General features: G+C 39.9%; 1 protein-coding gene across 1 annotated transcript in view; it reads left to right on the forward strand.

Moving 5' to 3' along the window:
* The window catches only part of Hdac9 (histone deacetylase 9), a 675889-nt gene that overhangs the window by 467721 nt on the left and 194622 nt on the right, over positions 1-13546 (forward strand). Inside the window, exon 17 of the mRNA XM_055624368.1 lies at positions 6571-6678. Within this exon, the coding sequence (XP_055480343.1) occupies positions 6571-6678 (108 nt within the window). The remainder of the gene's footprint in view (positions 1-6570; positions 6679-13546) is intronic.

The following is a 13546-nucleotide window of genomic DNA, read 5'->3' on the forward strand; positions in this document are numbered from 1 at the left end:
TCTTAAAGACTGATACCAGTATTCTCTAAGCCACCCTCTTTTTAGAAATAGTAACTGTTTTGCCCTTTATAATTTTTACTGTAAGTATTTCTGTCACTGTAACGCTCTTCTGACCCATCAAGCCATGGTTTCACCTCATCCTTCTGTCGCTCTTCCTTACTAAGCAGTTACATCTCCAGGATGGATACTGTCACTGTAGCCATGCCTCCCCAACAGATAGCTAAAACTTCCTCTTGGTTCAAGGTCAAAGGGCTCTCACCCAAAAGCATAGTTCTATCCTTTCCCAACAAATACCCTCTCCCCATTTCTTTGATAAAATACTTTGGACCGCACATTGACATGACAGCTGATTCAAGGAAATATGTCAGAGGTGAAAACACACTCTTTATTAAAATGTAAAAACAACTCCTGGTAATATATATACAGAAGAGCCTTTAGAGGTTCCTTTCAGAACCTGGGTAGACATTTTCCCCTGGGATCCAGTCAAGTAATTTCCTGTCCTTGAGAAGGAGTAGAGGTTGAGGGTGTAGCTTGATGGTAGAGCACTTGCTGAACATGTGGATTCGATGCACAATGGTGTGAAAATAACCTTGATAACAATAGCTGAAGCTAGCTGTTGTGGTAAGCACCTCCAAACCCAGTGCTTGGGAGCCTGAAGTGCCTGGATTGTGATTTTTAGGCCAACCAGACACTAGTAGCAACATCGTGCCTCAAAATAACAAAGCTGAAAAGGAAAGCAAGACAGGATTGTTTATGCCTTAAAAGTGCCAAGTGGGCTCTCTTCACTTTCTCCCGGTTACACTGACCTTTCCAATGAATAATATGTCAGTCTCTTCTACTTTTTAACCCCTCCTTTCAGATAAAAAATCTCTTTAAAACCCAGTTATGATTGGTTTAAGCCTATTGAAGCAATAGCTCAGTCTCTTGGACTTTTCTGCAGTCATAATATTTGGGTCCTTGAGTCCTCATACTGTTCTCTGAACACCCTGGTTTCCACCCCAACCTCATTACTCCTGGTCTCCTGAGTTCGAAGCTGAGCTACCTGGTAACTGATACCTGATTTCTGATTTCTCTACAACCTAGAAGTTTGGCAGAGCCCCTGTCTTAGCAACCTCAGCTCAGCTTCTATTAGGGATCCCTGATTTTGTCCTGGACTGCGTTTGATGCAAGTTGTAGCTAGTTCACTCTGCAGACTTTTTCAAAGTAGTTAGTTGATCCTGAGCATTTGAGTTTTCCTTTCCCACTGTACAGGAAGTATACTTTAGAAATGCATCAGTGTGAGCCTTGGTTGACGTTTGACCTTATTCCACAGGTTTCCCATCAAGTGGTATCCACAGAATAAACATCACTGCAATGTCCCGAATGTGAACACAGTCTTTATAATCATTTTGGGAACTTACCTGGAACATTTATTTGGCTGTCTCATTCATTCCCATGTTGCTCCCTACCTCACTGCCCCCATTATACCCTTGTGCCTGCTTGTGTATAATCTCTCAGGACCAGAAGGACATCTTTAAAATTTTTATTCCTTTTATAATTTCTCATACACAACCTAAGACACAAGCTAGGTATCAGATAGACATAGGATGGAAGAGACCATTTTTTATGCTATCATTTAGGAAAGCAGAGAACAGAACCCATTAATATAGATGATATGGAAGAATCAATCATATTTTTACATATAGAGAGGAATTAGGGGAAAAAATCTTTCTTTGCCATGAACTTTTAATTTATATGCCTATTAGTGCCTATTTTTTTCTGAATGTTTCTTTACATTTTCTCTATATTAATCCTAATCTCCCTTTGATGTCCATATTAGTGACTCCTAATACATGTATACAGTCCATACATACAACACACACACACACACGCACACACGCACTCCATAAACACACATACACAAACACATACTCAAGCATAAATAAGTTGGCAGATGGATAAAGTAGTTCATATGCATGAAAAGAAAAATAGACAAATATTTTTTGAGTACAGTGATTCTGTTTTTAGGATCTGTCTTCCATGTGTTAATAAGCTCATCAAGGTTTTGCCAGCTAGTTAATGTGGCTACCAGTGTAGCTCCCTGCTCTGCCTCAATTTATTTCCTCCTTTGCTGGACTTCCTATTGCATCTGACTCCCATCATTGACTGCAAACTATGTCATGGTGTTTCAGCTTCCAAAAGCTAGAGCCCCAGACTGCACAGTTGTAGGCTTTCCAACTTCTGGCCCTGTCATTATTTCATTATGTCAGTATCAGGCCCTAACTCTACGCATGGACCCATCTCAAATATATTGCTCTTTTCTCCTCCATGATAGCCCCCAGATACCGCTTACACATTATCAGTTTGTAAGCTCAACCATCTATGTCAAGAAATTCTGTAGTAGTTGAAATCTCGGTGCCCAAGTGTAAGTAAGTGCCCCTCCTAGTGTTGCCATTCATGAAGAACTACTGGGTTGGCAGTTTCTCCATTCTGTAAGAGAAAGGAGGGACATACGTTTTATCATTGTGAAAGGCAGGAAGTAGAGATGAGTATGTATTCTAGAGGCAGGAGTGGTAGAGAAGTTCCCAGGCCATGCGTCTAATTATTGTGGGAGATCTTGTAAGATGTGGAAATACATGTGAGACATGTTTGGGAGCTGGTTTGATCCTGAAACACCATTTGCAACATGATGTCATGGGAATGCGCTCAGACTTACAAACAAGCTCTTTGGGGTCTGTCCCTAAAACTCCATCAAAATTAAGCATTATGTGTTAATTATTTGCAATTAGAAATTAGAGAAATGGTTCCTCACCCAATATGATAAGCAGGCTTCTAATGGGCGGAACGTCCCAGAAAGTCATCTGCAAGCCCCCAGACTAACTTTGGTAAAAGTACTTGTGCTATGTAAGTTATCCAGCCTGTGATTTGTTATCACAGCTGAATCACTAAGTGAAAGAAATCTACTCATACAGAAGTCAGTGGTCAGATTGTACCTGTCAAAGTTGCTTGTTTTAACCACTTAATTATAAACTGTACACAAAACATAGGTTCACATAGTTCTTACATAAATGTCCTATATACTTAAGTATAAGTAAATGAATGAGTAAGAAATCCCATAGATTCCCAAAAGAGGGTGTATTTGGAGATAAGCAAAACTTCGGATATCAGTCATAAAATCTCAAGAATCCTTGATCTCTTGGTCTCCTTGTAGAGCTCTTGTCTGCTCCAGGACTTTCTGTCTCCCTCTTCTTTCATAAGATTCCCTGTACCTGCCCAAAGTTTGGCTATGAGTCCCAGCCTCTGCTTTGATACCCTGATGGGTAGAGTCTTTCAGAGGCCATCTGTGGTAAGCTCCTGTCCTGTTCCTTGTCCTCTCCTGTTTCTGATGTCTATCGCATTTGGGTCCTGGGGGCCCTGGAGTAGAATGATACTCCAACCAAGGACGGTGCATGGAGATTACCTAAATCTCTGGCTCAGATATAGCCCATAGACTCAGTCTCCAAGTGGGTTCCCTAGTAAGGGGAACAGGGACTGTCTCTGACATGAACTCAATGGCTGGCTCTTTGCTCACCTCCCCATGAGGGGGATGCAGCCTTACCAAGCCACAGAGGAAGACAATGCAGCCACTCCTGATGAGACCTGATAGGCTAGGGTCAGATGGAAGGGGAGGAGGACCTCTCCTATCAGTGGACTCGGGGAGGGGCATGGGAGGAGAAAAAGGAAGAAGAAAAGACAAGGGAGGGGGCCACAGCCAGTATACAAGGTGAATAAATTGTAATAAATAATAAATTTCAAAAAATCAAAAACAAACAAAAAAATCCATTGATCATGCTTTGAAAGCAACAACCATATATTTATTACAAAAAAAAAAAATCTCCAAACTGCAACTCACTTTAGGTACAAGACAGAATAATATCAAAATAAAGCTGTCACTACTACTGTTTTACATACTAACACCGACGGTACAGATACAGAGCACTTATCATCCATATACAATATTTCCAGGAACCAGAATCGGCATGGAAAAGGCAGGTGGATTTCACAGAGAATATCTGTGGTAGCGTAAAGGTCTTTTAACCTCGTGGCTAAATTGTTGGCTAATCCAACAATTTTCTCAGTTGAAGGAACAGCTAATATTTCTAGCCCAATGGAGAATTTAACATTTGCAGGAGGAAATGTCCAACTGTATCTAGAGTTGGGATATATAGAAATAAGTAATACATAGAAATAAGTGTGTTTAAATAAGTAATGCTTGAGTATATTCCAGAGTTAACAAACAAGGCGCTTAGAATTTACGTTGTATTTCAGTCACCAGGTTGGGCTTTTTAAATTAAGGATAGGTCTTTGTTTAACTTCTCAATTCAAAATCTCATTCAATTCAAAATCTAGACCTTACTATGACACCAGAAGTGTACAGCGATATAAAAACTGATTGTAAACTATATAACTCAAAGTCAATCCCAGGATTTATTTTTCAACATACAGTGCTGAGAATATAGCCTCATGAATCACAAATATGTATTTAAATAACTCAGTGAAAGGTGAGGCTTATTTTCTTTTTTTTTTGACTCAGGGTTTCTCTGTGTAGCCTTTTCTGTCCTGGACTCACTTTGTGGACCATGCTGGCCTCGAACTCACAGAGATCCACTTGCCTCTGCCTCCCTGAGTGTTGTGATTATAGGCGTGATACATGTGCCTCATGATGCTATTCTCTAAGAGGGTCGATTCTTTCAATAAGGTTCTTCACTCTTGAGGAGATACTGCAGCTGTGGCTAAAAGGTTGACTCCAGTGCCAGCTGAATGTTTATAGAAAGCACAGGTCCCTCAAAAGCATCTTATGAAAGCTCTCTAGCCATCTCTGAGCTGTAAATGAGGGCTTTCAACATAGTTTTAAGAAATGTCTCTTTGAGGCACAGTGGTCCAAGCACCTCCTAGTTCTTGGTTGTGCTTGGTGTTACAAAGGTGTATCAGTAGCTGGAATAAGAGTAGCTACCCTTTGCTCATCACATCCTCATTCAGCCTGGGATAATCATACACAGAGGGTATCACAGATTTAGTTTTATTTCTATATCTGTGTGTGTGCGTGTGTATACATGCCTGTGTAAAAAGCCACATAGTTACCAGGAACTGAACTCAGATCCTCTAGAAGAACAGTATGTGCTCCTAATCTCTGAGCTATCAGACAACACTAAAGACATTTCCATGAATAAACAAGTCAGGGCCCCAGGGATTTAATCAGTGTAACCCACAGTTGGTAATAAAACCATGGTGCCTCCCCTGACACACTGGCGTTACCACTTCTCTCTTCACAAGCATCCTGTTCAGACAACCTTACTTTTCGCCTGGGTATTTGTGTTTATCTGCATGGTTTGACTTCTCAGGCTTCTTCATTCCTCTGAGACAACTTGAGGTACTAGCAGTTTGGACAGGGGCCAGAGCCTCAAGCATCCATTGAATACTTGTGTGTCCAGTAGTCCTTGAGAACAAATGATTGTGATTTTGCTTCTGTTGTTGACAACCTGCCATGGCTTAAGTCAATAGTGACTACACAAGAAAAGAATAAATATGTGACATCCCTCAGGAGACCAATTAGTACTTTGTAAATATGCCCGTTTTTATTTATTTCATTTTTTTTTCATGTGACTGGGCCTTAGATTTATCTCATGTTTTAAGACTTCAGATGATCTTACACACTCTATGGTTAGAGGTGCCTGTCCTTCGATGCTGATGTTTCAATTATTTGAGCTGCTTTATACATAAAATGTGCAACGCATTTTATAATTAGAACCACCATTCCTGCAAGTTCAATAGTCTCACTATATATGTTCTTGTTGTGTGTGTGGAAAGGAACCAACAGCATCTTATGAGCATGCTAGGATGTGTGTCCATGTTGGTGCTCCAGTATGGAAGGAGCTGGGCATTTTAAGAAGACAGTGTGTACTGAAGCCAGGCTCAAAACAGTCCCCATCCTGGACAAATTAAGCCTCTCCATCGTGAACCAGATCCCTTTGACAGTCTGCTTCCGCTAATGTCTTGAGTGTGAGCTCCTCACATCCTTTCCATTCTTGAGGCTGAGCTGCGGTTACTGCTTCCTACCCATGGCCTGCTACTGCTACCTGCCTAAGACTTGTCTTTGGCTCCTGGTAAACCTTCAGCCGGAACAGTATTTTCTCCACCACTTGCAAATCCGATTTTTATGTATAAGTAAGTGCTCTTGGTTTTTGCTCTGCCTACTGCTGGTGCCTGGTTTCTCATGGGCCTGTACCTAAGCCAGATCTGGCCTATGTAATGCTATTTGTAATGAGAAATCTAAACAGGGAATGGCAGTGAGGCATGGCAGGAATGTGTTTCCACTGGAGAAGTTAGTGCAGAGAAAAAGCATAAGCACAGCCATGTCCAGAAGGGCTTTTCAGCTGGCCAGGACAGGAGACCAATGTTATTGTACAAAGGCTGTTCCCTGCCAGCCCTTCCTCACAGATTTGCTTTTTCTTTCTCTTCCCCTCCCCCATACCCTTCTCCCCTCTTCTTCTCTCCCTTCTCTTCCCCTATCCTTTTCTCTCCTTCTTTGGACCCTGCTGACTGTTTGCTCAGGTGGACAGTGACACCATTTGGAATGAGCTGCACACGTCCGGTGCTGCACGCATGGCTGTTGGCTGTGTCATTGAGCTGGCTTCCAAAGTGGCCTCGGGGGAGCTGAAGGTGAGGTCTGGGTTGCATTAAGTGTGGGAAATCCAGAGAAGTTGCTGAAACAGAGATGTTGTTGTTTGGGAAATGTGTATGTGTGTGTGTGGGAGGGGTGTTAATAAAGGGAAGGAGGGCAAGGAGATGGCCACTGAGGTGTGAGCAGAACGCCTCTGTGAATAGGTGGTTACTGTCCTGCTTGAAGGGACTTCCTTCTCTCTAGAATGGTCTGTAGTCAGAGAACACTCCTCTATTTGTAAGACCATAGAAATGGTGAGCAAAACTTTGGTCCATGTCAAAAATACCAGGTTTTCTCTCTCTCTCTCTCTCTCTCTCTCTCTCTCTCTCTCTCTGTGTGTGTGTGTGTGTGTGCGTAAAACCTGTCCTGCTGTCCTAACATTCTCTTTTGAAGTGACTTAAAAATTCTGGTTACTGAGTAGTATATATAAGCTCAAAATACCACCCAGAGAGAGGAGGGGGAGAAAGCCAAATACCAGACGGAAGGACTGGGAGGAAGAAGGAAATTGTTGATTAGGGGGGTAATGATCCAGAGTATGTTTTTCCATGAAAGAACTTCAAAAATGAGCCATGCTTTATTGTTCTTTTCTTTTTATGGTCTCTTCTTTTCTACATCATATGAAAAGAACAATGTCCAAACCCCAGCATTTCCAGTCTAAACAATTTATAGAAGCCAGAGACCTGACAGACATTGACATTTTATTTGGTATTTTAGCAGTGCTATTTAAAGGTATGCCATGTGTGTCCTGAATGTAGCTACCCCAATAAACTTTGTTGGTGCTAACGCAGTTTTTAATGCACTAGTTCACACACTTCATAATGTGATCTGGAATGGTGATTGATCTGGTATTTTTAGCAACTGTGAAGCTTGAGAAAAATCTATTATGACCAGCAATATATACACTGTGAGTTTTGTAAATCTAAGATAAAATCTAAATGATATTATTTTTCTTCATGTTAAATTAATTTTTTTATTCAATTTATACCAGAATCTTGTAATTGAAAATGTAGGGCAGAATTGTAAAGTGTGGTGTCATCTCTCCCAGGTGTCAGAACTCATAGAAATAAGCTTTGGATGAGGTAGATTGTAGGTTTTTTGTTGTTGTTGTTTGTTTGTTTTGCTGGTTTCAAAGAAATGCCTGTGTGTATTTGACAAGATTTAGCCTCTGCACATTAGCTGCTCATCTGGGGGATGAATGGGGCCATTAAAGAATGTAGTGCTTAATTTTTAGACTTTGTATTTGCAAATGACAAATTAAAAGGTCAGAAAGATTCAGCTTTCTAAACAGGCTTTGCTGTCTCCTACATACCTTGGGGATAATTACTCTTACTTGAGTGATGTCATGTATTATGATAAGTTGACATGTTTAAAGACTATTTGAGGGTCTTGTTTTCAAAAGGATCTAAGTGGCATGCAATAGCCTGGCTACTTATTACAATTTTTAAGGTTGTGTTGTTGCCATATTCATGCTTGATGTCCAAAGGAATTTCTATGTTAGCATTCACAACTCCTAAATGCTTTTAGTTGGAGAAAATTTAGTTGATAATTTAGAAGACTTCTTACCCTTGCTGTACAGAATTCAAAATTGTAGGCATGAGGAAAATGAAACAAAAACTTAATTCCATTTTTAGCAGGTAGTCATTTCAAATGGCCAGTTACAAACAAAGTCGGCACAGGGTGGTAGAGGCATGCTGACCCCAGCTGTACCAACACGGGCTATTTATGTTAGGAACAAGAATCCTACAGATGCTTTTTCTCCTCCTTGTTAAACAGTCAGCAGGCATGGCTTTAGAAGAAAGTAAAGAGGAAGGAGGAATAGGCTCTGCGGAGCCAGGCTCTCCTCCTCATTCCTGCACCTTCTGCGGGTCACTACAGAGTGTCTCTGGGCTTGTTTCCTGACTGGCCACCAAGCACGTCTGGGCAGGTTGAAGGCTCTCCACAGTGTTGACAAACTGAGCTGTTTGCAACTCAGAGAAGCAGATTTTAGACCTTCAGGTTCAGTATACAACATCAGTAAATATCCCAAAGCTAAACTCACTTTGCCTTGGTAAACTTTTCAGATTTTGGAGTTGATTTATCCTTCTGATCTTCAAGAACAAAGAAAGAAAATCCAACACAGACAGGACCATAATAGGCACTGATTCCACGCTGACAGCCATGTATGAAGCCCTGGTAATTGCTGATTTGGGGACATGAAAACCACATTGGAAAAGTAGAAAGCAAAAATAATTTGTAGAGATTCAAAAAAAAGCCTAAGCTAGAGCCACATTTGTGAACCCATGTCAATAAGAAGGCCATAACATTTTACTTGTTGCAGGTGCCATTGTTCAGCTAAGGGCATTGCTGGTCATGGCTTACAGGTTCACTATATTCTGATTGAAGGAAGAAATGGCGAGGGGGCATTTATTTTAGGACACTGGTAAGTAATACCATGGGAATAAATATCAAAAGAGAGAGAGAAGAATTTAAAACTCCACCTTTTGCCATTTTCTGTCTATGTTCAGTTCTCACATGATTTATCTATTTTCCTAGAAAATCTAAACCTTAATGAAATAACCCTGGCATAGCATAATATTACTCCCTTTTAAAATCGTATATATTTATTTTGGAAAATATAATAATTAGGAGCTTTCTTCAAGAATGCTGTAGCGAGGTGTGTGATGAACTGAGAGATGAGGTGGACGGACACCACAGGGATTGGAAAGGACAGGGAACTAGGTCAGAGTACCCTCACCAAAGAAAACCAACAAAGATAAAACAACTTGGTCAAGCTCTGAAGCTGTGCTTGACCCTGACGGTTTTCCTCACTCCTGAGAGGTTCTGTCCATTTCACCTGGGGAGACTAATAAAACAGAGAATTGCAAGAATGAATACAGCAAAGGGGAAGCACTTCAAACCAACATTTAAATATAACACATGCAGCAAACTGTAGCCGAGAATTGATCTATTTTTAGTACTGAATGGAAATACTCAGCAGAGGGGAATGAAAATTATGAGACACCAAGTGTTCTGGGTTTTTAATAAGACACACAGACACACATAGACACACTCACACATAGACACACCCACACACAGACATACACATTCAGGCATAGACACACATACTTCCTCAAACCTACATATCCCCCAAATTAGTTTCTGGTAGCAAGGAACACACATTCTGAAAATGTTGAAATTTTTGGTGTACCATCAGAATAAATTGTCTCAAAATGAATCGATAGAGCATTATATAAAGTGTACATGCGATGCAGAAGTATCTCTAAGAGTTAATACTTGCTAAGCTTGTTGAATAAATACCCAGTAAGTTTCTCTCAAGAATCCCTGTAGCTATTTACTTTGATGCTACTTTGAAAATACTATGCATGCGTCATCTGCCTGCAAGATATATCCAGAAAAGACAACAAAAAGCCAACCTTTCCAATGGTCTGACAGATGATCTCCCTCCTGTTTGGGTACCTACTGCGACGCAATGTCACCATGGCAACCTTCTTTGAGGAATTACTGAAGTCAGTTTGCTGGTTGTGGGCCCTGTGATCAGAGTCCTCTTGAGGTAAATACCACTGGTCGGATGCTACCCTAAAGGCAGTCCTTTAAGAGCCTGCACACAGTTAATAAAGTCTAAATTTCACAACCTTCTGTATTCCAGCTACTGCATTAGGGCCTTCCTGTAGCACACATGAGTGGCTAAAGTCCTTTTCTTATTGTTACAATTATTTGATACATATGAAAAGACAATTTGGTGCTAGAGTGATGGCTCAGCGGCTAAGACCGGCAACTGGTCTCAGCAGAGACTCTGGGTTTGTGAACCCATGTCAAAAAAGTGGCAGCTCACAACCATCTGTAGCCACAGGTCCAGGAGTTCTGATGTCCTGTTTGGATCCCTGCAGAAATCAGACAGGCAGGTGGTACACATGCAAACATACAAATAACATATTCACACCACATGAGGTAAAGGTAATCTTTTGTAAAACAACAAAAAAATACATCTAAATTAAATAAAATAACCACGATTCCTTCATTTGACTCGGACAGTGCGCTGATCAAAAAAAAAAAAAAAAAATTACATAATCAAGATGTGTGCTTATGGATAAGTACCTACGAGTCACTCATTTTTAGATTGATAAAGTGCCTTTGTACATCAAACATAGTCAGTTCACCTTTCTATTGGGTGTTTTTGTTATTGCCAGCATTTGCTCTTTACACAATACTGCATGTACACTTGAACACTCTGCCATTTTTACTATGCATTACAAGAATGTCCAGTTTCTAGGCTAGCCACATAATAAATTTTAGTAGGTATTGCTAAGTGGAATTCCAAAGTTATTCTGATAAAATAACATTAGTAAAAACACTACTTTGGAGCCTGTAAATTCTTTCCTCACCTTGGTAATAACAACATCAGCAAAACTTATCAAGATGAATATTTTCAAAACTCTAGAAATTATCAAAAGGCTTGAATCAACTCAAGAAACCTATTTCAAAAGCAAGCTTGCTGAATCCTAATGGGAACAGCAAGCTTTGTGGTCTCTTAAGTCAGCTCACTTCCCTCTTGCCTTTCCAGTACTACTATAGTCCTAACACCTAGTAACACACACACTCAGTGAAAATGGGAATTTGGCAGGCTCCACAGGTGTGATGAGGATGGAATTCTATCAGAATCTGTTTGCCAGAGAGTTGCTTCTATTTCTTCTGCCTGGTGCTTCACTGTAAGACTCATATGAAAAGGCTATCATTGTTTAAACTCACATGGGAGTCCCACAGTATTAAAGCCCTTTCTCTCAGCAGCATTTATTAGAAAACTACAAGGCAGTCTAGAAGCTTCACAAAAAGCTTACGATATCTGGTAAATAAGAGGCACCAGGTTCCTGAGAGTCTAGCAGGCCAAATGCATGACAGGATGTGTTTATGTGTATGGCCAGGGCTGTGCTCATGCTCAGAAAGACCTGTGAAGGCCCTAAACTACCAAACCCAGCTGATTTTGAGACACTGCTCATGCAAGAAGGCCAAGGTTAGATGCCCAGATAGATATGCTAACAGAATCACATAGACACGATGACCTTCACCAAGGCTAAGGTAGGTACTAACTGGCTACCAAGTTAACAGAGCAGCGGCCAGTACTGCATAAAGCATAGAAAACAAACCCTATAAAAGCAATTCAGAGAACCACCAAACAAAACAATCGCCCCCAGATCCACTGCTCCTCCATTTCCCCTCAGAAAAGAGGTGGCTGTAACATCTGTCACCCTACTGATCGCCAGGGTTAACTCAGCTGATCTGGCTGGCTAGGCAGTGTCCCCTTCCTCCCCTACCTCTCCATGTGTGTTCCTCTAGAAGTCACATGACCTTTTCTGAATAGAGGAAGACCCATCTTTGCTCAAGGGTACTCAAGCATCTGTGCTCCCCTGGCAAAACCTCCAAAGAAGCTCCCAAAAGTCCAGTTTTCAAAAACAACAAGTAGACAGGCAAAGAACAAGAAATTATAAAGGACTGAAAGGACTCAGTAATGAGTTTACCTAAGGTGGCTCAGTTCTCAGACCTTGTAGACAAAGATACTTTAAATATGTTAAAAAAGCAATACAAATCCATTTTAAAAGATTGTGTAAGTACATGAGTTTTTATAAAAAATATAAATCAATAAAATATATAAATATATAATAAATATATTTAATATGTATTTTTATATAGTTATATATATATAAATATATATATATCCTGATATTCTGTCATAGTTGCGTACATTGGTTATTATTATTATTTTTTTACTGATGGCATGGCTCATAATTGAAAATCAGGTATTCCAAAATGGTATCTTCTGTTTATTTTTTTTTCTTCTTTCCTGTTTTAATGTCTGGATTGAAGCATACTTTCAAACCATGAACACACAAAAATATTCTCTTTTATTTTTTCTTTAGAAAGACATGATTTTTATATTTAAGTATTCAATCTACTTTTTTGTATAGTTATGTGTCTACCTAACCTTTTTTTTGTTTGTTTGAGTTGGTTTGGATTTTAGAACAAGGTTCCTAATTGTACTCCAGGCTAAGCCGGATCTCACTAGGTAGCTCCAGCTGCCCTCAACCTCATAACTACTCACCTGCCTCAACTTTCTATGTGCTGGGATTAAAAATTAACATGAGCTTCTTTGTCTTGGTTCTGTATTTGTTTGAGGGAGACAGGATTTCACTGTATCCCAGGCTGACTTCAAACTAGAAATTCTTCTACCACACTTCTCTGACTACAGGAATTACAGGTGTGAGATACCACATTTGGCTAACACAAGCTCATAAATTCTTTCTTTGTTTTACTTATTCTGTGAAGTATTACATGATCCTTGCAGGATTCTGTGGTGGCTACTTGAAAATATGAGGCTTAAGTTTTCAAATACCATGACAGACTTGTTGGTTTGTTCTTATAGTTAATATTTATTTTACATATAATAAAACTTATTATATATAAATGTACATACATATTTATATAAAATTTTTATTATATGCCTTTAGAAACTTATTATATTTAATGATTGTTGAATTAAATAAATCTCTTTGTTTCAATATCTGTATAATGTCCACATGTCGGAACCAGCTTTTCTTACTTTTTCTAGTATTTGTCTGGTGTGTTATTTACCATGCTTTTACTTTAAAACTTTTCCACTCTTATATTTTAGATCTACTGTTTCTTGGTATTCTGTTTGTTTGTTAGATTGTTTGTTTGTTTGGCCTTGAGATATAATCTCTCTACATAACCTCCGGCATTCTGAAACTCACTATGTTGGTCAGGCTGGCCTCCCACACACAGAGATCCACCTGTGGCTGCCTCCTGCGTGGGCTGGTTCAGGTAACGCACTGCCATTCACAGTTGGGTCTACCT

This window comes from Psammomys obesus, unplaced genomic scaffold, assembly GCF_907164565.1.
Source record: "Psammomys obesus unplaced genomic scaffold, mPsaObe1.curated_primary_1811, whole genome shotgun sequence".
In the NCBI taxonomy this organism is placed as follows: domain Eukaryota; kingdom Metazoa; phylum Chordata; class Mammalia; order Rodentia; family Muridae; genus Psammomys; species Psammomys obesus.